The 21901-nt window shown below is 40.8% G+C and overlaps 1 protein-coding gene and 1 long non-coding RNA gene across 2 annotated transcripts in view; one reads left to right on the top strand and one right to left on the bottom strand.

The window, feature by feature from the left end:
* The window catches only part of LOC129646267 (uncharacterized), a 31347-nt gene extending 22074 nt beyond the window's left edge, over positions 1 to 9273 (top strand). The window contains exon 3 of the long non-coding RNA XR_008711815.1: positions 9138 to 9273. This is a non-coding gene — a long non-coding RNA (uncharacterized LOC129646267). The remainder of the gene's footprint in view (positions 1 to 9137) is intronic.
* Positions 1097 to 21901, bottom strand: part of WIPF1 (WAS/WASL interacting protein family member 1) — a 130185-nt gene continuing 109380 nt past the window's right edge. The window contains exons 4-10 of the mRNA XM_055572181.1: positions 20172 to 20339; positions 16154 to 16924; positions 11934 to 12149; positions 11106 to 11219; positions 4174 to 4225; positions 3668 to 3735; positions 1097 to 1893 (exon numbers count right to left, since the gene is read on the bottom strand). Of these exons, the coding sequence (XP_055428156.1) occupies positions 3669 to 3735; positions 4174 to 4225; positions 11106 to 11219; positions 11934 to 12149; positions 16154 to 16924; positions 20172 to 20339 (1388 nt within the window). The 3' untranslated portion in view covers positions 1097 to 1893; position 3668. The remainder of the gene's footprint in view (positions 1894 to 3667; positions 3736 to 4173; positions 4226 to 11105; positions 11220 to 11933; positions 12150 to 16153; positions 16925 to 20171; positions 20340 to 21901) is intronic.

Below are 21901 nucleotides of genomic sequence, written 5' to 3'. Positions count from 1 at the left end.
AATAGTTGTAGGAGAAGAGTGAGGTTGGAAAGTCAATAAAAGATAAAACAGTTAGTAAAGAAATAGAGATGATTACAATTAATTCCTCTCTAGGAAGCCAGGTGGGGGAAATTAAATCTTGTGGTTCTGCCTGCCCTCCAGTAGCATCGTAAAGAGGAATGGAGCAAAGGTCAATGTCAGTCATGCTTCAGTGTCAAGATTACCAAGATTAAAGGAAGCTACACTAACCTGGGAGCTTCCCTAGTGGCTCAGATGGTAAAGAATCCACCTGCAATGCAGGAGACCCGGATTCGATCCCTGGGTTGGGAAGATCCTCTGGAGGAGGAAATGGCAACCCACTCCAGTATTCTTGCCTGGAGAATTCCACGGACAGAGGAGCCCGTACAGTACATGGGATCACAAAGAGTCGGATATGACTGCATGACTAACACACGCCCTAACCTGAAGACTCTAAGCTATACTCACCTGGAGTTGAAGAGAGATTTTAAGTCAAAGACATATAAAGCTTTTCTCTGTGCTTTTTCCACCTCAAGCACTTAAGTTATGGTGTCTGAGATCATAATGGGAATGATCAATGGTGTTTTTAAAAGAAAATATCTGTGTCCAGAAAGAAAGGTTACTATAGTAGAGCTTAGTACTCAATTTATTGAAGCTATAAACTCAGTTTTTATGACTACTTAAATTCAGTTTGCAAATCTTGCTTCTTTTTTTCCCCTAAGAAATAGCGTAACTGTCCAAAAACAAACAAAAAACAGACAAACAACCACCCTATTGGGCCTCCTAAATTTCCACTGGCCTTTCTTTATTTATCAGTGTCAGTGATAATCTTTGTAATTACATCTTCCATTCCTTCCACCACCCATCATTTACCTCAGAGTAGAGGCGTTTGCCTCAGGTAAAGAGACAACAAATTTTGACTAAGAGGCAAGTTCTCAGGAAATACAAGGAGATTAAAAGTGGATTGCACTAAGTATTTACTTACTCTATGGACCTTCTTCTTTTTTTGTCTGTCTTTACCAGAGTATAAAGCAGAAATCAGACACTTGTTTTCTCACTTACATTTACATAGACAGTACTTAAAATAAAACCCACCAGATGACAGTCTGACCATTCTGCTTTTATTTATTGTCTGGCTAATTTACAAAGACGCAGATATCGAGGGTAGGTCCTACCCCCCCCCCTCCATGTAAGCTGTCCTGATGACACAGGTATCAAAATGTGCATGTTTACATAGTGCAGTGGTATGAAAAACATTTTCTTGCTTTACAGTCCCTCATTATAAATAGGGAGACATTAATTTCATCATGCCAGAAAATTTTGGGCACTATTTAACAGTCATCACATTTCTGCTACTAAAATAACAAAATTGGTATTACAAGTTAAAATATAAAGGCCTAACAGTTTTTACAAATATGCAAATAATCTGCTACTTAGACATAAAAAGTCAATTTCTCTCAAATCACCAAGTAAGGCACCATTGGATTAAACATTTTTCTTGGTTTTTACTAAATAAAATGCATACTGAAATAAATACCGAACACTGAATTTTAATACTGTAATACATTTCCATATAAATGACATGTAAATGTTAAAATACTGTATTGCATCTTGAATACATTTATCTGGAAATTTTATGGGGAAAAACATATGTAAGCTCTGGTTTCAGGGAAGGATGTATTAATTTCTGTTATCTGCTATAGTTAAAGATTTTAGCATAGAATTTATTCAAAGTTTTGGACACAATTAGGTTTCTAAATTTCAAAGAAAGGGTGTACAAGAAAGGGTGTACATCTATGAATGGAATATTCACTTAAAAATACATTTTAAAACATCTCTATCCTGGATGAATAGCAACTCTGAGCTGTGACCCTGTTTCACACTTTAGGATGGTACCTGCAAAGTTGGAATATATAAAGAAATTAGCTATTCTTACTACCCCTTACAAAATTCAGACCCATTTCTTTGGAGTCAGACTTTTCTCTGCCATATTTGCTGGGAGAGTTCAACTCCATCTTTTCTGAAGTGGGTCAACATGCTTTTATCATAGGGATTTTTACCAACTATTGATATCCGATCAAAGAATTCAAAATAAAATATGCCATATTATCAAAATATTAGAGATTAAAAGCTTTTTTCTGAAAATACTTTACCAAGTTTGTTACAGCTTGATTTTTGTTATTCCTTGATTTTCTTTGGGTAAAGGGCCCCAAGTGAATGTATGAAAGACAAACAGAATGGTAGAGAAGTGGGGAAAAACCCAAGTTTTCTAATGTATTAATAAGCCCAAGACTTTGGCAAGGAAAGTTATAAAAATACAATATACTCAAATGGGCAACTTCATAATTTATTAGACACCCCATTTATTAGAATTCTAAGTTCTTTTGATTTTATAAAAATGAAACAATTATTCTATAAATATGAATGCTTCTTTCAAATTTTTCTTTGGATTGATTTCTTGTTAGCATCTCCCAGGAATACATGAACAATACACTGAAACCATGATACAAAGTTTAGGTAGATATACATATACATATATAGCTGTGAACTTTTAAAAAATAAGTAATGGTAATTTTAAACATAATTAACTATATAAAACATCTAAATGGAAATAATTTTTTCCAAGTCTATAGCTAGATTTAAAAGTCCCAGTAAAGTTTTGTAAACAAAATCATACAAAAAAGGCAAGGCTGGCTCATCCCTATGGTCCTCTGGGGGAGCTTTATTTGCATAGATCCAAGGCAAATGATTCTCCCAGATAGATTTAAAACAAGTTCCCTCCAATTTCCAGCAGCAATCTCTTTCTCTCAACCCCATAAGCATCAGATTTCGAATTTTAGAGTTTTGCCCATCAATTAAAATCTGTTCCCTTCTTCCACATTTCTGATTTGCTACCTTTCCCTGACTTTCCCCTACAACTATAGAGCCTATGAGCCTCCTGCCCTAAGGAACAGGCTGGGCTGGAGAGGCGTGAAGCCACTTGAAATGCATAAGGCAGGCGGCCAACCAACAGGTGAGCTCAAGGAAGCTGGTTCTCAGCTAGAGAGCCCCGGACTGGCTTTCAGTTTCTTTTCAATGGCTTTATTCCACATGACTGTAAACCCTAGTAGATCAATTTCTGACCTTGGTACTGTGATGCAACACTTGTATACAGATTTCAAGGGAAGAGGGAAAATAAGGGAGCAAAATCTAAGGAAAACTATTTGCCAAACAAGGGTCCTAACTTTATTTTTAGCTACCTCTTGAATTGCTGTAGCTCATCTGGCCTTTTCTGTTTCTGAAACAAGAGGTGTCTGCACTAGGCTCTATCTTATAGATCTGCACTGTCCAACATGGTAGCCACCAACCATGTGTGGCTACTGAGCACTTGAAATGTGACACGTCCAAATGGAGATGTGTTTCAAGTGTAAAGTACACACTGGAGTTTGAAGACTTAGTACCAAAAAAAAAAAAAAAAAATATATATATATATATATATATATATAAAATATCTCATTAAAATTGTTATACTGACTGCAAGTTGAAATGATATTTTGGATATTAGGGTTAAATAAAATATATTAAAATTAATTTCACCTATTTTCCTGTTTTATGTTGCTACTAGGAATTTTAAAATTGTATACCTGGTTCACATTATATTTCTGTTGAACAGCTCTGTCCCAGGGCTTACCTCAGACCGCCCAAGATTGGACATCTTGTAACTGCAAATATTTTATGTAAGCAACTTGTTTAGGTGGTCTGTGGTTCATGGAAACAGACAGGAGGCCAAACATGAAAAAAAAAAAAAAAAAAAGGCATGGAAACAAACAATTCTCAGGGACCTTAATATTGTGGTTTGTAGCAAAAAAGCAGTGAATGTTTGAATTTGGTTGGTTGAAAGCTGGGACACAATTTCATTGCTGCCTACTTGTCACAAAAGCCTGTTGATCCCCAAAGCAGCCAACAGGCTGTAGCTGAAGCAAGCAATAGCTTTAAGGATATACACAATATAAAAAGCGAGGTGCATACCTTTACTGCATACGCACCCTACACACACATATTCCCACATCACCTCCCTTCTTCCCTATTGCCATTATGAAGGGAACGAGGGAGGACAGAGGAGGAGTGTGTGCGACTTGGACAGCAATGACAGAAGGAGCTCTGGGGCTTGAGTGTAGACGAGCAGGCAAGGATCACCTCGGGATGGGAGGCAGGGGTGGAGCACCCCTCTCTCTTCGGTTAGATCCACCTTGATGAAAAATTAGACAAAATACAAACTTTGGTTAGAGAACTTATGTTCTCACTGTAAAACTCAAGAATGGATGCAAAAGTACCCACGACCCCCCGCCTACCCATGATCAAGGCTGTAAACAACGAGTGCACATACATGAGAAATGAAAGGGAGAAGCGGGTAAGGACCTGAACAAATTTTACTAGAGAAGGAGGACCTGCCACCGAACTTGTGGGAAGTTAAAGTTCTTTAGAAATTACTTTTTTTTCTCATCACAAACTTAGTATATGTGATTATACATATATATATTACAGATTGAGAAAATATGGATGAGAAAAACAAAACAAAAATTCATTAATGCTTGTACCACCTGGAGATAACCTATAACGTTATGTGTATATCTGTTCTTTTTCCTTTCAAAAGCAGGATCATTTGAACATTTTTAAGTCATTCTTTATAAATACAATTATTAATGACATATTGCATTTTATTATAGAAGTATCAGTTCAGTTCAGTCGCTCAGTCGTGTCCGACTTGTTGCGAACCCATGAATCGCAGCATGCCAGGCCTCCCTGTCCATCACCAACTCCCGGAGTTCAACCAAACTCACATCCATCCAGCCGGTGATGCCATCCAGCCATCTCATCCTCTGTCGTCCCCTTTTCCTCCTGCACCCAATCCCTCCCAGCATCAGAGTCTTTTCCAATGAGTCAACTCTTCTCATGAAGTGGCCAAAGTGTTGGAGTTGCATTTTTAGCATCATTCCTTCCAGAGAACACCCAGGGCTGATCTCCTTTACAATGGACTGGTTGGATATCCTAATACTACTATAGTTAATCTAATCAGTTCCCTTTTGTTGGACTTTCAGTTATCTTCTCCATTTCTTAATACTGCTTTCCTGATAGCAGCCATCCTAATGAATGTAAAGTGTATTTCACTGTACTTTGATTTGTGTTTTCTTAACCGTTAGTGGTGGGATGACTCCAAGATGGCGGAGTAGACAGACGTGCGCTCATCTTCTCCTGCAAGAGCTCCAAAATTACAACTCGCTGCTGAACAACCATCGACAAGAGAATGTAGGATCCCACCAAAAAAAGTTACTTCAGTATTCTTGCCAGGATAACCCCATGAACAGTATGAAAAGGCAAAAAGATAGGACACTGAAAGATGAACTCCCCAGGTCGGTAGGTGCCCAATATGCTACTGGAGATCAGTGGAGAAATAACTCCAGAAAGAATGAAGGGATGGAGCCAAAGCAAAAGCAACACCCAGCTGTGGATGTGACTGGTGATGGAAATAAAGTCCGATGCTGTCAAGAGCAGTATTGCATAGGAACCTGGAATGTTAGGTCCATGCTGCTGCTGCTGCTGCTGCTGCTAAGTCGCTTCAGTCGTGTCTGACTCTGTGCGACCCCAGAGACGGCAGCCCACCAGGCTCCCCTGTCCCTGGGATTCTCCAGGCAAGAACACTGGAGTGGGTTGCCATTTCCTTCTCCAATGCATGAAAGTGAAAAGTGAAAGTGAAGTCGCTCAGTCGTGTCCGACTCCTAGCGAATCAAGGTAAATTGGAAGTGGTCAAACAAGAGATGGCAAGAGTGAACATCAACATTTCAGGAATCAGTGAACTAAAATGGACTGGAATGGGTGAATTTAACTCAGGTGACCATTATATCTACTACTGTGGGCAAGAATCCCTTAGAAGAAATGGAGTAGCCACCATAGTCAACAAAAGAGTCTGAAATGCAGTACTTGGATGCAATCTCAAAAATGACAATGATCTCTCTTCATTTCCAAGGCAAGCCATTCAATATCACAGTAATCCAAGTCTATACTCCAACCAGTAATGCTGAAGAAGCTGAAGTTGAACAGCTCTATGAAGACCTACAAGGCTTTCTAGAACTAATGCCCAAAAAAGATGTCCTTTTCATTATAAGGGACTAGAATGCAAAAGTAGGAAGTCAAAAGATACCTGGAGTAACAGGCAAATTTGGCCTTGGAGCATAAAACAAAGCAGGTCAAAGGCTAACAGTTTTGCCAAGAGAATGCACTGGTCATAGCAAACACCCTCTTTCAACAAGACAAGAGAAGACTCTACACATGGACATCACCAGATGGTCAATACTGAAAACAGATTGATTATATTCTTTGCAGCCAAAGATGGAGAAGCTCTATACAGTCAGCAAAAACAAGACCAGGAACTGACTGTGGCTCAGATCATGAACTCCTTATTGCCAAATTCAGACTTAAATTGAAGAAAGTAGGGAAAACCACTAGGCCATTCGGGTATGACCTAAATGAAATCCCTTACAATTATACAGTGGAAGTGACAAATAGATTCAAGGGATTAGATTTGATAGAGTGCCTGAAGAACTATGGATGGAGGTTCGTGGCACTGTACAGGAGGCAGTGATCAAGACCATCCCCAAGAAAAAGAAATGCAAAAAGGCAAAATGGTTGTCTGAGGAGGCCTTACAAATCACTGAGAAAAGAAGAAGAGCAAAAGGCAAAGGAGAAAAGGAATGATATACCCATTTGAATGCAGAGTTCCAAAGAATAGCAAGGAGAGATAGGAAAGTCTTCATAAGTGAGCAATGCAAAGAAATAGAGGAAAACAACAGAATGGGAAAGACTAGAGAGCTCTTCAAGAAAATTAGAGATACCAAGGGAACATTTCATGCAAAGGTGGGCACAATAAAGGACAGAAATGGTATGGACCAAACAGAAGCAGAAGAGATTAAGAAGAGGTGGCAAGAATACACAGAAGAACTATACAAAAAAGATCTTCATGACCCAGATAACCACAATAGTGTGATCACTCATCTACAGCCAGACATCCTGGTATGTAAAGTCAAGTGGGCCTTAGGAAGCATCACTACGAACAAAGCTAGTGGAGGTGATGGAATTCCAGTTGAGCTATTTCAAATCCTAAAAGATGATGCTGTGAAAGTGCTGCATTCAATATGCCAGCAAATTTGGAAAACTCAGCAGTAGCCACAGGACTGGAAAAGGTCAGTTTTTATTCCAATCCCAAAGAAAGGCAATGCCAAAAATGCTCAAATGCACCAATGCACTCATTTCACATGCTAGCAAAGTAATGGTCAAAATTCTCCAAGCCAGGCTTCAACAGTATGTAAACTGAACTTCCAGATGTTCAAGCTGGATTTAGAAAAGGCAGAGGAACCAGAGATCAAATTGTCAACATCCGTTGGATCATTAAATAAGCAAGAGAGTTCCAGAAAACATCTACTTCTGCTTAATTGACTATGCCAAAGCCTTTGACTGTGTGGATCACAACAAACTCTGGAAAATTCTGAAAGAGATGGGAATAGCAGACTACCTGACCTGCCTCCTGGGAAATCTGTGTGCAGGTCAAGAAGCAACAGTTAGAACTGGACATGGAACAACAGACTAGTTCCAAATCGGTAAAGGGGTATGTCAAGGCTGTATATTGTTACCCTGCTTATTTAACTTATATGCAGAATACATCATGAGAAATGCTGGGTTGGATGAAGCACAAGCTGGAATCAAGATTGCTGGGAGAAATATCAATAACCTCAGATATGCAGATGACACCACCCTTACGGCAGAAAATGAAGAACTAAGAGCCTCTTGATGAATGTGAAAGAGGAGAGTGAAAAAGTTGGCTTAAAGCTTAACATTCAGAAAACTAAGATCATGGCATCTGGTCCCATCACTTCATGGCAAATAGATGGGAAATCACGGAAACAGTGAGACACTTTATTTTTGGGGGCTCCAAAGTCACTGCAGATGGTGACTGCAGCCATAAAATTAAAAGATGTTTGCTCCTTGGAAGAAAAGCTATGACCAACCTAGACAGCATATTAAAAAGCAGAGATATTACTTTGCCAACAAAGGTCCATCTAGTCAAAGCTATGCTTTTTCCAGTAGTCATGTGACATTTGGACTATAAAGAAAGCTGACCACCAAAGAATTGATGCTTTGAACTGTGGTGTTGGAGAAGACTCTTGAGAGTCCCTTGGACTGCAAGGAGATCAAATCAGTCAATCCTAATGGAAATCAGTCCTGAATATTTATTGAAAGGACTGATGTTAAAGCTGAAACTCCAATACTTTGGCCACCTGATGCGAAGAACTGACTCACTGGAAAAGACCCTGATGCTAGGAAAGATTGAAGGCAGGAGAAGGGGACAACAGAGGATGAGATGGCTGGTTGGCATCACTGACTCTATGGACATGAGTTTGGGTAAGCTCCGGGAGTTGGTGATGGACAGGGAAGCCTGGCATCCTGCAGTCCATGGGGTCACAAAGAGTCAGACGCAACTGAGCGACTAACTGAACTGAATAATTAGTGATGTTGAGCATCTTTTCATGTGCTTATTAGCAATCTGTATATCTTCTTTCAAGAAATATCTATTCAAATATTCAACTCATTTTAAAAATTGGGTTTTGTTGTTGAGTTGAAGGAATTCTTTATATAGTCTAGATATTAATCTTTTATCAGATATATGATTTGCAAATATTTTATCTCATTTCATGGGTTGTCTCTTCTCTGTCTTGATGGTGTTCTTTTAAAAACTATGCATATCTGTGGGCTGTGAGCACACCATAACTTGGTTTAAAACCCATTCACAACTAAAAAGTTCATTTGTCCCATACACATTTTTTTTGAGGATCTTACAGGTGTCAGGCATAAAGCCAGGTGCTCAGATGCTGTGAGCAGGTCAATCAGGGACTCATGTCAATTAGGTAGGTCTGCTATGGCCACTGTTTTTAGACTCAGGTGGGCTGGCACTGACAAGATTCCTCAGCAGGCAGCCACTTTTCTGACAGAAACCAAAATAGCCCACTTAGGGATTTCTGAGTTAGGACAAATCTCTGACCAAGGGGAGGAGTTAGAGGAAAACACTGGCTGTCAATTACCTTACCTCTTCCTCTTTTTATCCCAACCAGGTCTTTTCTTGGGCAGGGACCTGACGAAAGACTGCCTAGATGTAAGCCAGCCATCTGTCACGAAGCCCTGACCATCAATTGATAACACCACAAATGGTTAGCACATCGAGGGCTGGCCTTGTGCAGAGCTGCAAGCAGGCTGTGCTATTTAGGGCTGTCTGGGTGCCCTACCAGGGCAGCTCTGCTTGGAGGCAGAGGCAGGTACAAGAGTAGGGTAAAACCACTCCACAGCACTTTGTGTTAGAGATATGATCAGTTATATTATAAAATATTAAACATGCTTAATGCTAGAAATATAAAAGGTACAAGAACATTTTTGGAGAGCTGTGGAAATTAATTCACCAGTTAAAGAAATATTTTTAAATGCCTACTGTATTTCAAGCTCTGTGCCACTTGCAGAAGACACAGTAGTGAGCAGGGACACAGTTCCAGTCCTCAAGTTGCAGACAGTCATGAAGACAGGAGGTAGGGGGAAGGAATGTGTTCAGCTATTAAATTAAAAATCTAAAGGGGCTGGGGAGGATGATTCTGTTACTGACTTACATATATAAATAGCACAGATAGGGTGGGATGAGGAGAGAGCAAACTCAAGAATATTTGTCACGTGTGAAGACTTTTTCGCCAAAAATTTCAACCACCAACTCCTGCATGATAATTTTATTACAGTTATGCCTCTTTTATTAGGCATTATCTAGAATTCAGTACTCCACATAACTTTTTCTAGGACTTAAACTGGTCTTTTCAGTAAAATATTCTGTTTACTTTTGGCATTTTTTTTTTCAGGGAAAATTTTCTAAAATATTTTCTAACTCTTTGAGTTCTTCAACAGAGGCACAAGGCAAAATTTTTCCATTTTTAATAACCCACTAGACGTATCTGGTATTGTGTGGTGATACCTAGCATAGCTGTGTCCCTAGCTCCTCCTCTGACCCAAGACTGCCACCTATCATCTCCCCAAAGTCAGTGATTTTGCTTCTAACCAACCTTGACTTCAGCTGATACTAATCTGCTCTAAAGCTGGGAACCAACCAACCAAAAATTGAGAACTATGTATTAAGAAAGAGTCAGTAGGTTCAGAGTATGTGAAGGAGTTCTGCTGGACAGTGAGCACAAGGCTAGGGATATGTGACAGCTGTTTGACATGCTCATACACTTTTTCTCCACACATTTGTGGCTTGGGAGTTTGGTTCTGAAGCTAACATTGTTATAAGACAGAGCCCCATCAAAAATATATGTATATTTCACACTAATTCTTCCTTAGCTGTATAAATTTTTTGTTAAAAAAATCTAAATGTCCAATAATGGTAAACTAAATTATTATATGCTGACTTGATGGAATCCTGTAAAATAAGAACCAAGGGATAAAATAGGGAAGTATATACTTAGCAATGTTATATAAATCTCATCACCCAAAACCCATATTCTATAACTATATAATCAGAATTAGATAGATAAAAATTAAAGAGAACCTGGTAAAATGAAAATATCTGTTATGCAGAGAGATTATAGGCATACTTATTTTCATGTAATGCTCTGTAAATTTATATTTAAAAGATCAAAATAGTTACAGTGAGTTTTATAACTAACGAGACATTCTGCCAGTCTCAAAACTAGTAGGAATAGAAGAGACTCTAATTGTGCCATCTTTAGGAAGATCAAAATGGGGAAAGATTGTCCAAATAACCAAAATAATAAAATTTAACCTACTAGCAAACTAAAGGTATTTTGAACTTATAATGATACATTAAAATAATCGCTTCTCATATGCATTCGGGATGTCTCCATTTTCCTCAATGAATGTAGAAGGAGAGTTTACTAGAATTTAAATGGTTCCAAATCCAGGAGTAATTTCTCAGAAATCTCCCCACTCCAGACAAGAGACCTGAATTTCCTACACAACCCTCAGTTGTGTATGACCCAGGCTACTCAAGTATGAAGCCATCTAAAAGCCCTTGTAGAAATACTCACTCCGGCTTTCATTTCTCGCCAGTTTACTGGGATAACTTTTGGTTGTTGGTACATATGGCTCTGGAGGTGGCAAATCAGAAATCGGATGGAAGTAAAATCTGCTTTCCCACTCATCTGAGGAAGAGAAACAAACAGTATCTTCAGTAACAGACAATCTGCTCTGAAGACTAATATAATGAAAGACACAGAATGAAATAGAACAGCAGAGATCACATCTGGTTTTACATCTAGAAGTTTAGAGAAAAGCCCCAAATGCTACCAATGTCACTGATTACTGCAAATGAAATTACAGTGTCATTTATCACTATCAGTGATAAAATGTACTGGTCTGCAAATCAAACCAAAGACAGATCCAAGTGACTTTAGCTAGAGTGACTAGGACCCAGCCAGTTCCTCTCAGGAGATGGGGGTTGGGGTTTGGGATACTTTTCTTAATTATTCCTCCCCAGTGGAAAGAGTAACTGATAACAATGTCAGGGATAAGCTGCTCAATACCTGCAGGCCATTAGGTCTCAAACCCATAGCAAACTGTTCAGAAAGGTAGGTAATAAGAAAGCAAGTTACAAAAATGGTTCTTTTCAGAATTCTAGAATCTTTGGAAAGTTAACCAAAATGAAACTCAAGGAACAGAGAATAATGATCTGCCTTTTTGCAAGGAAAAGGCAATTACTGTTTTTCATTTGAAATCATAGTGGCCCTAGAATGCTTAGATTAGTGCTGTGCAATGTGGTGACAATGGAGGTCACACAAACAAGAAATGTTCACGCAAACATACAAACACACCTCCCACTCAGTTGCTGCCCCATTATAGCTGGGACCACAGCTCACCTTCACATGAAGAATCTTGGAAGCCGTTTCTAATTGATGTTGATGGTGGAGGTGGGGGAGGTGCCCCAGTGCCAGGCCTTTCGGGAGGAAGGGGAGGCCGGGGCCCACTTCTGGGACTAGAATCTATTCCACTCCTGGACGGCAACTGAGGGGTGGCGGGCAGGGCCCGAGATGTGCTGCCATTTCTGTTCATTGGAGGAGGTGGTGGGAGAGGGCCTGGAGCCAAAGAAAAATGACATTTAGTGCTATACCTGACATACCATGTTGCTACTATCATCAACATGCAGTTACGGAGTGCCGCTGGATACATGCCCTTTTACTTGAGAAAACAGAGAAATGGTGGAGACTTCCTAGGAGCTTTAGCCAAGAAATGAGGCACATATAAACACAAAAATGCACAAATGTACACACATGTGGAACAAATGCACACTGATGGCTAACTGGCTATTTGGCTTTGAGTCAGTATTGATATTGGAGATGATGTAGTTGAGAACAGGTAATCATTTGTTTATACTGACAACTGTACTTTAAAAACATTTAAAATTCCTTATAAACAGCTGTTGAACTAGTTTCTGTGACATACTACTTATTAAGTAAATGTTTTAAAAATAAGATAGTTATGAACTTATTTTAGGTCTCCAGAGGAATTAACTTTTTAAATGCAGAGTATTATTGCTAATTATACAAGCATGTTTCTGTGATGCATATGATCTATTTCCAGACAGAAGTGGGATCAGGAAACCAAATATCAGTCATCCTGAGATGAGCAGGAGTTCCTTTTTGGTTCTTCCTCTTAATCTGGGGAGGCAGATTAACACAGGGAGTGACAGTCAGCTAATCAATGTGCATGGTTATAAATGCTCCTGCAGGACACCGACCCCACACAGGCTGATTATCCTATGGAATTTGATTTCCTATCTACAAAAGAGCACCTTTCTCACTGCACTGTTGCCAGAAATAGTAAAAAAGCATATAAAAGGAACTTGAGCATTTCTCATGCAAGTCAAAATGGCCTTAGTAGTTATGCCTGATTTTCAGCACTGTGTTCCACTAGCAAGAGGCTGGCTTTATTTTATGTAAACACAACATCTTATGGTGCTTTAAGTATAAATATCTTTTGTTAACTACAGATTCAAAATCCAACTAGAGGGCCTTATACTGAATGACCCACCCATGGAAGATATTCCTGCCTGGAAGTCTTGGCTCAGATCCCTAATGGAGGTGGGAGGCACACCCAGCCCTGGTTCATCTCAAGGAGTCTTCAGTGCCCCACCTGGCAGGGTTTATTTATTGCCCGATCTGCTTCTCAAAGCTGGAGTCCCAGTCAGTATAAGTAGATTCACTGGGGGAAGAAGGGGCTCATACGCTGTGGGCTTAAAGGCAGTGGTAGTACTACTCTTACTGTCCCTACGTGCGAACTAGACTTCCAATACTATGGGGCCTGGTACTGCGTAACCTCATCAACCCCAACATCTCTCTTTAAAAGTAACTGTTCATGTTCCTAACTGCCCAACCTTATAGCCCCTAGCTACAAACCTAGGCAAGCATAACAGAAAAGAAAACATTTCTATTTCCTGTTGGCAGCATAATAATAAAAATGATCATTGACTTTTTCGAGTTCCTTGGACTGCGAGGAGATCCAACCAGTCCATCCTAAAGGAAATCAGTCCTGAATATTCATTGGAAGGACTGATGCTGAAACTCCAATACTTTGGCCACCTGAGGTGAAGAACTGACTCATTTGAAAAGACCCTGATGCTGGGAAAGACTGAAGGCAGGAGGAGAAGGGGACGTCAGAGGACGAGATGGTTGGATGGCATCACTGACTCAATGGACATGAGTTTGAGTAAACTCCAGGAGTTGGTGATGGACATGAAGGCCTGATGCAGTCCATGGGGTCACAAAGAGTCAGACAAGACTGAGCAACTGAACTGAACTACATGCAGGGAAATAAGACAACTACTCTACACACTTGTCTCATTTAATTCTGATGATAACCCTGAGGAGTGTCAGGATAGCAGGCAAGGCCTCAGAGATATTGGAAGATTAAAGACCTCAAGTCAGGAAGCTAGTGAATGGAAGAATAGGATATGACTCCATTCTGTCAAATTCTAAAGCACTCCCTTAACAATGAAGCCAAACCTCCTCTGAAAATATAGATGGCCCTTGACGACTTCTCATAGGTTCCCTGTGGAAACATAAATTGGTGGGAATTTTTAGAGGCCTATTTGGCAATACCTATGAAATCCATAGTTTACTAGGCATATCCATTGTCCTAGAAATTCCATTCCTAGAAATTTTTCCAAAAGAAATACACAGGGGTGTGAACAAATATTTAGCTCTAAGAATGTATCTCTGCAATATCTGCAACAGCAAAACTCTAGAGATGGCCTGTATGACCACATGACTAATAAATAAGCCAAGGTACTCATGTGCGATTTAATATTATGCAGCCATTAAAAGTCAGGTTGTAAAAGAACAGTTAATCATATCAAGAAAATGTTAGTGAGATACTGTTACATAAAAGCAAATTAGCCAACAATGTATGTAGTGTGATACTGATTTTGCAAACTTTTATATACATGCCTTTAAAAAAGACAGGGTATCTAAAAAATGTTACATCTAAATGTTGGTGATGGCAGAATTATAGATGATTTTTATTTTCTTTTATTCTTTTATGCATTTCTATAATAGGTATGACTTATGTAATTGAAAGAAACAACAAATATGTATCACTGCCTATCCTACTTTGGGGAATATTTAATCTGTTGATTCAGTCATTTGGTAGAAGAAGATAGCTCCTCAACCACATTGGGGGTTTTGGATAATGAGAAAACAACACACTTCATTCATCTGACTGTTGTTCTTATTTGTTCACTGAAGCATCCTTAATGAGATGACACCATGTCTAGATTGAATAGACTAGCCACTTTTTGTATTTGTAGCTGACTCTCCCTGGCAAAGTGGTTTGAAGGAGTGGTTCTCAAACTTTGTGACACGTTACAGTCACTGGGGGGCTCTCTCATATTCTGGTGCCCAGTTTTCAACCCAGACAAATCAAACCAGAAACGCTGGGGTACAAACCCAGGCATCATCATTTTTAAAGCTCACCAGGTAATTCCAGTATGTGGTCAAGTTTGAGGATTACTGGTGAAAAAAATGGTGTTTATTAGGTTCTTGATGTCAGAGCATGAAAAGTCAGTTAGCTTCTCACAGAGAAAAAAATGCCCCATTTCCAAACATCTGTACAATTTAACATGTATGGTTAAATTAAAAAATGAGATAACTCTTTTTAATCTGTCAATAACCAACAGAAAACTAAAAAGCAACTATCACAAGTAGGAGAGAGATACAAACTCCTCACACTTCGTATACTGTGAAGGTTCTGCCCTTAGATCCAGGTTTCTCAGCCCTGGGTGTGGACACAGAAGGGCTTCAGTAGGTCCTCAACCATGAAACAGCAGGCAAATTGAGTTTTTGTTTATGAGCATTTTTATGGAGAGAAGGCCTTATAGGCCTTATACCTTTATCTAACTCTCCAAGGGATCTCTGTGCCCAAGACATGAACAGATAGCAAAATGGACTCTGCTGTGACTTTACTGAGCATGGAAGTGGCCTCAAAGCTTGACCAATGAAGAGAAGTAGTACAGAAGTTCATTTGCTCTTAAACAACTGCCCTTCTTGGAATAATGGGCCCTCCTGCTGGAGATGGGAATTTAGTTCCCATCACTTTCACTTTTCACTTTCATGCATTGGAGAAGGCAATGGCAACCCACTCCAGTGTTCTTGCCTGGAGAATCCCAGGGACGGGGGAGCCTGGTGGGCTGCCGTCTATGGGGTCGCACAGAGTCGGACACGACTGAAGCAACTTAGCAGCAGCAGCAGCAAGACAGCAGAAATTCCCTTCCAGGAGAGGAGGCAGAGCCTCAGATGGAAGGTGAGTTGCCTATTCTTAATTTAACTCACTTGGGATCATTTCACTTCATTAGTTACACAGTCACCTCACTTTTAAAACATGGACAGAAATATTGGCCTGCACTCTCCTCAGAGATTTAGGGGAGGTCAAGAGGAAGTCACATGGGCTATGTGTCTTCAAAGGTCAGAGCAGTCTGAGGGTTCACTGAAGCCCTTATCGGGCTCCCCTCTCCTGAGTTTGATGGTGACGTGTGGGCTGGCTGGGAGGCAGGGGAACAGTTCACCCCGGTCCTGTCTGGCCATACCTGATCTGCCCGGTGGGTCCCTCACGGGAGGAGGGGGTCTCTCACTGGGCGGGGGCGGAAGAGGGCCCGACCGTCCTGATGAAGGTAAGGGAGGCGCCGACGACGACAGGGACACGTTCCTCTGCGGGAGCCTCGGGATTTCGTCGCCACTGCCGCTGGACACGGGGGGCAGCGGAGGAGGGCCCGGCCGGCTGGGGGGCGGAGGCGGCGGGGCCTGCGAGGAGGAGGACGGCCGCGGGGTGGACGGCACCGGGGGCTTGCTGTTCTGAGGGGGAGGCAGCGGCACCGACTCCCTGTGGATGGAGGGCCTGTTGCCCACCGGAGGAGGCGGAGGAGGGGGCTTGTCATCCAAGGCCCTGCTCGGAGTAGGAGGCAGCGGAGGCCTAGTGGAGAAAGGCGTGGAGGAGCCTGAGGGGGTGTGACGGATGGAGCCTCCTCCGAAAGCAGCACCTCGGTTTCCGGGAAAAGGGGGAGGGGTCAGGCCAGGACTGGGCTGCCGGGGAGCCCCCGGCACTAGGGGGGACCCCCGGTTGTGCAGACTTGACTGACTGGGTCTTGGAGTATTAGGCACTGGAGGGGGGATGTTATCAGGCTTTGCGCCCACTTCGGGTCTCGGGGGAGGCATTCGGTTCCTCTGAGGCTCTGGGGGTCCGCTTCTGTGGCCTGCAGGAGGCACAGGGAACCTCCCTGGGCCGCTTGGGGGTGTGAAAGGTTTGGCGGATGTGGCTCTTCCTCCTGGTGGCAAGATTGGAGGTCGGCTTCCTCCGGACTCTGAAGAACAGGAAAAAAGCCGTTAAGTTAGGACCCTGAAAGGAAATCAGAGAACTAGAGTATATTGCCAGCTACTGGAAGCCCTTTCCTAGATGCTGTAAACTACAGGAAACTATTATTTATATAAATGGGGCTTCAGTGTGTCTTTCTTGGAGGCAGAGGAATAGATCACAGGTCTCTGTTTTTCTTCTAGTCCCAGATTCTACAACCCATCAGCTTTCAAAGGGATTCTGGAGCACTCTCTGGGAATTTTGGATGGACAAAAACCAGGATGATGTTGGTAAGAGTTCTGGAGAGATCGCTGTTCATTACAAGAGGTCAAGAACAGAATGGGACTGCTACTGGTGGTTTCTGCTAAGGATTTTCTTTTCTCCCCATCACTATCCCAGTCCTCCCACCCTGTATCTCACATTTGAAAAATAATTTAGCCATCTTAGGTGAAGTTATCCCAATATAAGTTTCTATATGGGAGGGCTTACCTAGCCCCTTTGTAAAGAAATGTGCAAGAGAGGATGGGAAAAATATAATGGAAGAATTATGGCTCAAATAAGAAACTGAAAAGGAAAAAAGAAGCTGTTAAAGTTTAATTGAAAGAGCTGACACCAGGAAGTGGTCTTAATCTGGAAACAAGTAGGCAACTATACAGTTTTTTCCCTAGTAGGTCGTTCCACTTCAAAAATACAGGACAGAACCACCCTACTACATAATTAATGTTCGACTGCTTTGGTTCAACAAAGGGCAGAACTAAAGAGGAACCAAAGTTATGGAAAAATTCAAATCACTACTGCAGAGTCTCTTGCAACCCAAACTAATCTTTAAAAAATGCTTAGCCTGAAAACTCCTACCAGTTCAAACATGCACCAGTTATTTATTGAGTACCTGCTATACTATAAACCAACCATTATTCTAGATGCTAGAGGCAGAGGAGTAAACAAAATAGAAACAATCCAGTTCTCTTGTAGTTTATGTTCTTATGGGGGAGATGAACAAAAACCCGGTACACATAAATATTTTCAGATCATTACAAGTACTAAAAAGAAACTAAAATAGGCTGATGACATGAAGAGTGCTAGAGAGGCCAGGATAGGTGAAAATGGCTGGGGATGGCTCCTCTGGGGATGTGACATTTGGTGACATTTTCCAAGGCCAGGCATGGAAAGGAGGAAGAGAGGTGCTTCAAATGGAGTGTCAGCAGGTACAGAGGCCCTGAGGTGGAAGTAAGCTTAAGTTAAAAAACCAAGGCTCATATTCCAGGGACACAGTGAGCACAGAGGAGAACACTGTCAAATGCAGCCTGAGTGGTCAGCAGAAGCTGGGTGATAAAGAGCCTTGTAGGCCAAAAGGAGTTCAGATTTCACCCAAAAGTCCAATGAGAAACATTTGGCTGGATTTATACAGTGGAGAAATGTGAACTCTAGAGAGAATTTTTTGTTTTGACTTTAGCACTAGAAATTAGCTATATTTTCCTTGGCTGTGTGGTATGTTTCTATGTCACCAACTTGTGATAAGTTTTATCTTCAAAGTTTGGATTAAAGTGAAAGAAAGTGAAAGTGAAAGTCGCTCGGTTGTGTCCAACTCTTTGTAACCCATGGACTATACAGTCCAAGGAATTCTCCAGGCCAGAATACTGGAATGCGTAGCCTTTCCCTTCTCCGGGCGATATTCCCAACCCAGGGATTGAATCCAGGTCTCCCACATTGCAGGTGGATTCTTTACCAGCTGGGCAACAAGGGAAGCCCAAGAATACCAGAGTGGGTAGCCTATCCCTTCTTCAGTGGATCTTCCCGACCCAGAAATTGAACCAGGGTCTCCTGCACTGCAGGTGGATTCTTTACCAACTGAACTATCAGGGAAGCCCTAAAGGTACAGTTATTATCCAGATCTACATCTACATGTATGACCCAATATGCAAATTGTATACTCTGAAAGTATACACTTCTGGTACACCATTTTGTGCACTAACTTCAATTCCATCTTCATTTAATTATTTTACTTCCAGTTGTCTCTTGCCTAAATTTCCTCACTTACTATTAGAGTACTGAATGTATGCATATGTCTGCTGCCTCAAGACCTTTCAGCAGGTTTTAAATATATAAATTTTAAATGCAGGCCTAGTAAGAAGGCAATGGCACCCCACTCCAGTACTCTTGCCTAGAAAATCCCATGGATGGAGGGGCCTGGAAGGCTGCAGTCCATGGGGGCGCTAAGGGTTGGACACAACTGAGCGACTTCACTTTCACTTTTCACTTTCATGCACTGGAGAAGGCAATGGCAACCCACTCCAGTGTTCTTGCCTTGAGAATCCCAGGGACAGGGGAGCGTGGTGGGCTGCCGTCTATGGGGTCGCACAGAGTCGGACACGACTGAAGCGACTTAGCAGGAGCAGCAGCAGTAAGATAAAATGTCTTATATTAGTGAGTCTCCCTCTAGATTTTGACAATCCAAAACTAAAATAGTCAGCTAACTCTGAGGATTCAGTGCCTTTATCTTTATGTGAATGTGAGAATTTCCCAGTGACATTTTAAAAGACCATAGAATTAAAAATAAAATTCTTCTAGCACAGTAAACATTAAAAAATAAAATTTCATGGAAAAATTTCTTGAGTTTCTGTCACAATCAGGGGAGAGCCTCACACACTCTGTAAGGTTTTTAATTTAGGCATGACCAGGTTCAACTTTTCTTTCTGCCATTCTGTTTATGACATACCTGTAGGACCCATTTCCATGGCTTCCTGCAGAGAATACTAGAATCGCTGGCCCTGAAATGGCAAATGTCTGTCAGGCAAAATGCCTTTTTAGATTTTGTGAGATATGTAATTATATTCCATATGACATGCTCCACTGTGTGTTTGAAAAGAGACTCACAAGTATTTACTCCACTAGATAGCTAGGTCAGACTACCTCACAAAGAAAGCTGAATCTGCCATGTCACCAGACAGAGTTTCCAGGGGTGGCTCTCATTTGCTCCTTCCTTTTCTTTCCAATCTAGCTCACCCTTTAGAAAAGTACAAAAAAGTACAAGTTTCCCCAAGGATACTGGGCAAATATTTTACAGCTCGATGGAGCTGTCTGACCTGATTTAAAAAGAAAAAACGATGCTAAATAGAGTCCCTCTTATAAAACAGTGTTAGCATTTCAAGCAATCTAAAATGTTTTAAAGGGCATAGTGCCTCAGAGGGGATGCCAAATCTCAAACTGCCAGATTGTGCCTAGTCTTCGGTTAACTAAGAAAAGGAAACGCTCTTTACCATTCTCCCTGTTGGCTGTGGATCTCAGCTTCGGCATTCCAGCCTGAAACAGTCCTCCCAAACCGGGTGGTCCACCTCCGCCAAAATTTCCACCACCTCCTCCGCCACCTCCACCATAGCTGCCGCCACCGCCGCCGCCACCACCACCAACAGCAGCTCCTTTGGGTTCTGCAGAAGGAAGAAGACACATTCTTTTCACATGTATGAAGACACTGCCAGAGGACTTCACCAGTCCTGGCCCAAGTAAACAATGATACAGCAGGAAGCTGGCTGACCCTAAGCCCATGGTGGACAACTGGGATTTCATTAAAGGGTAGGATTTTAAGGACTCACCCTATTTCCAGTCAGAAGAGCAGAGGTTCTTTCTACTCCAGGGCCATCTCAAGCCCTGTGGTGGAAGAATCAGCAATAGGTAATGTCTTTCCTCTACCTGGCTCACTGCCATATGAATTAATAATATCTATTTGCTCTGTATCAGAAGATTTGGCAAATAAACGTATCTTCAAAGAAAGAATGTGTTAAGGGAGGAGAAGATGCAATAAAAGGTGAGAAGATAGGAACAGGAAAAATAGGAAAGTAAAATATCCCATAATTTTGCTTCATGGAAATACCCGCTGTTTTTGTATATTTTTTCCCCTGCCAGTTTTTTCACTGTATACCCTTTTTTTCTTAAAATTAAGACCAAATTCACTACATAGTTTTTAGTTTGCTTTTTTCACTCAATTTTGTTAGCATTTCCCATGTTATTAAATATTCTCTGAAAACATGAGTTTAAAGGATTGCATTGTGTTTTAGAACATGAATGTGCTGTAATTTATTTAACCATTTACTTATTTGATGGCCTTTCAGGTTGATTTTAATTTTTTAATATCATAAAACCCAACAGTAGACTTTAACATTTTAAAAATTCTTCGCAACTTGAGACAATGTAAAGATTGTTTCATTTTGCATTTGTTGCCAAAAAAAAATTGTGAAAGATTCTGAAATGGGCAGACCAACAAAAAAGGAAAAGAAGAAGAAAGGAAAGGATTACCAAGTATCCAGTTAGCCTTCTGGGTCATTTCCCATTGCCTTTGAGTTAGTCTATAAGTCTGTAAGTTGTAGAAAACTGAAAATAATGCGTATTTGTCCATAGAAATGCATATTGGCTGTGTTCAGTGTAATTCAACTGATTATTGACCTATTTTACACCTATTTGCAAATTCATTTCAACACTCACCTGCTTGCATATGTGTGGTACTTATAATTCTCCTTTGAATTGATAATATCATATTGGTTCCCTCATTAAACTAATGAGCTAAATAAAATATTTGATATATGTTTATTTTATATCCATATTACAGCCATGATTTTACCCTCTTAAAAAAACTATCTCTTAACAATTTATGTATGTATGTTTTATGAGGCCAGTGAGTGAGTGAAGTCACTCAGTCGTGTCCGACTCTTTGCGACTGCAGAGTTGCAGGCAGACGCTTTAACCTCTGAGCCACCAGGAGTACTCTTTAAAGTTCTACCCCTGGAAAACCTTGTTGAGTCTTTGATAAGTATTACATGATATCTACAAAATAATCTGAGAGAACTGACACTTTTATGATATTTAGACTTTACAGAAACATGCTATGTTTTCCCATGTGTTCTGATTCATTCAGTAAAATTTTATAATTTTCGTAATGAGAGTCACCCATATTTCTTTCAGGGTTACTTCATATACATTTTTGTTGAAATGATGA

The sequence above is a fragment of the Bubalus kerabau genome, chromosome 3 (genome assembly GCF_029407905.1).
Source record: "Bubalus kerabau isolate K-KA32 ecotype Philippines breed swamp buffalo chromosome 3, PCC_UOA_SB_1v2, whole genome shotgun sequence".
Taxonomy (NCBI): Eukaryota; Metazoa; Chordata; class Mammalia; order Artiodactyla; family Bovidae; genus Bubalus; species Bubalus kerabau.
This window is presented reverse-complemented; position numbering and strand designations above follow the sequence as displayed.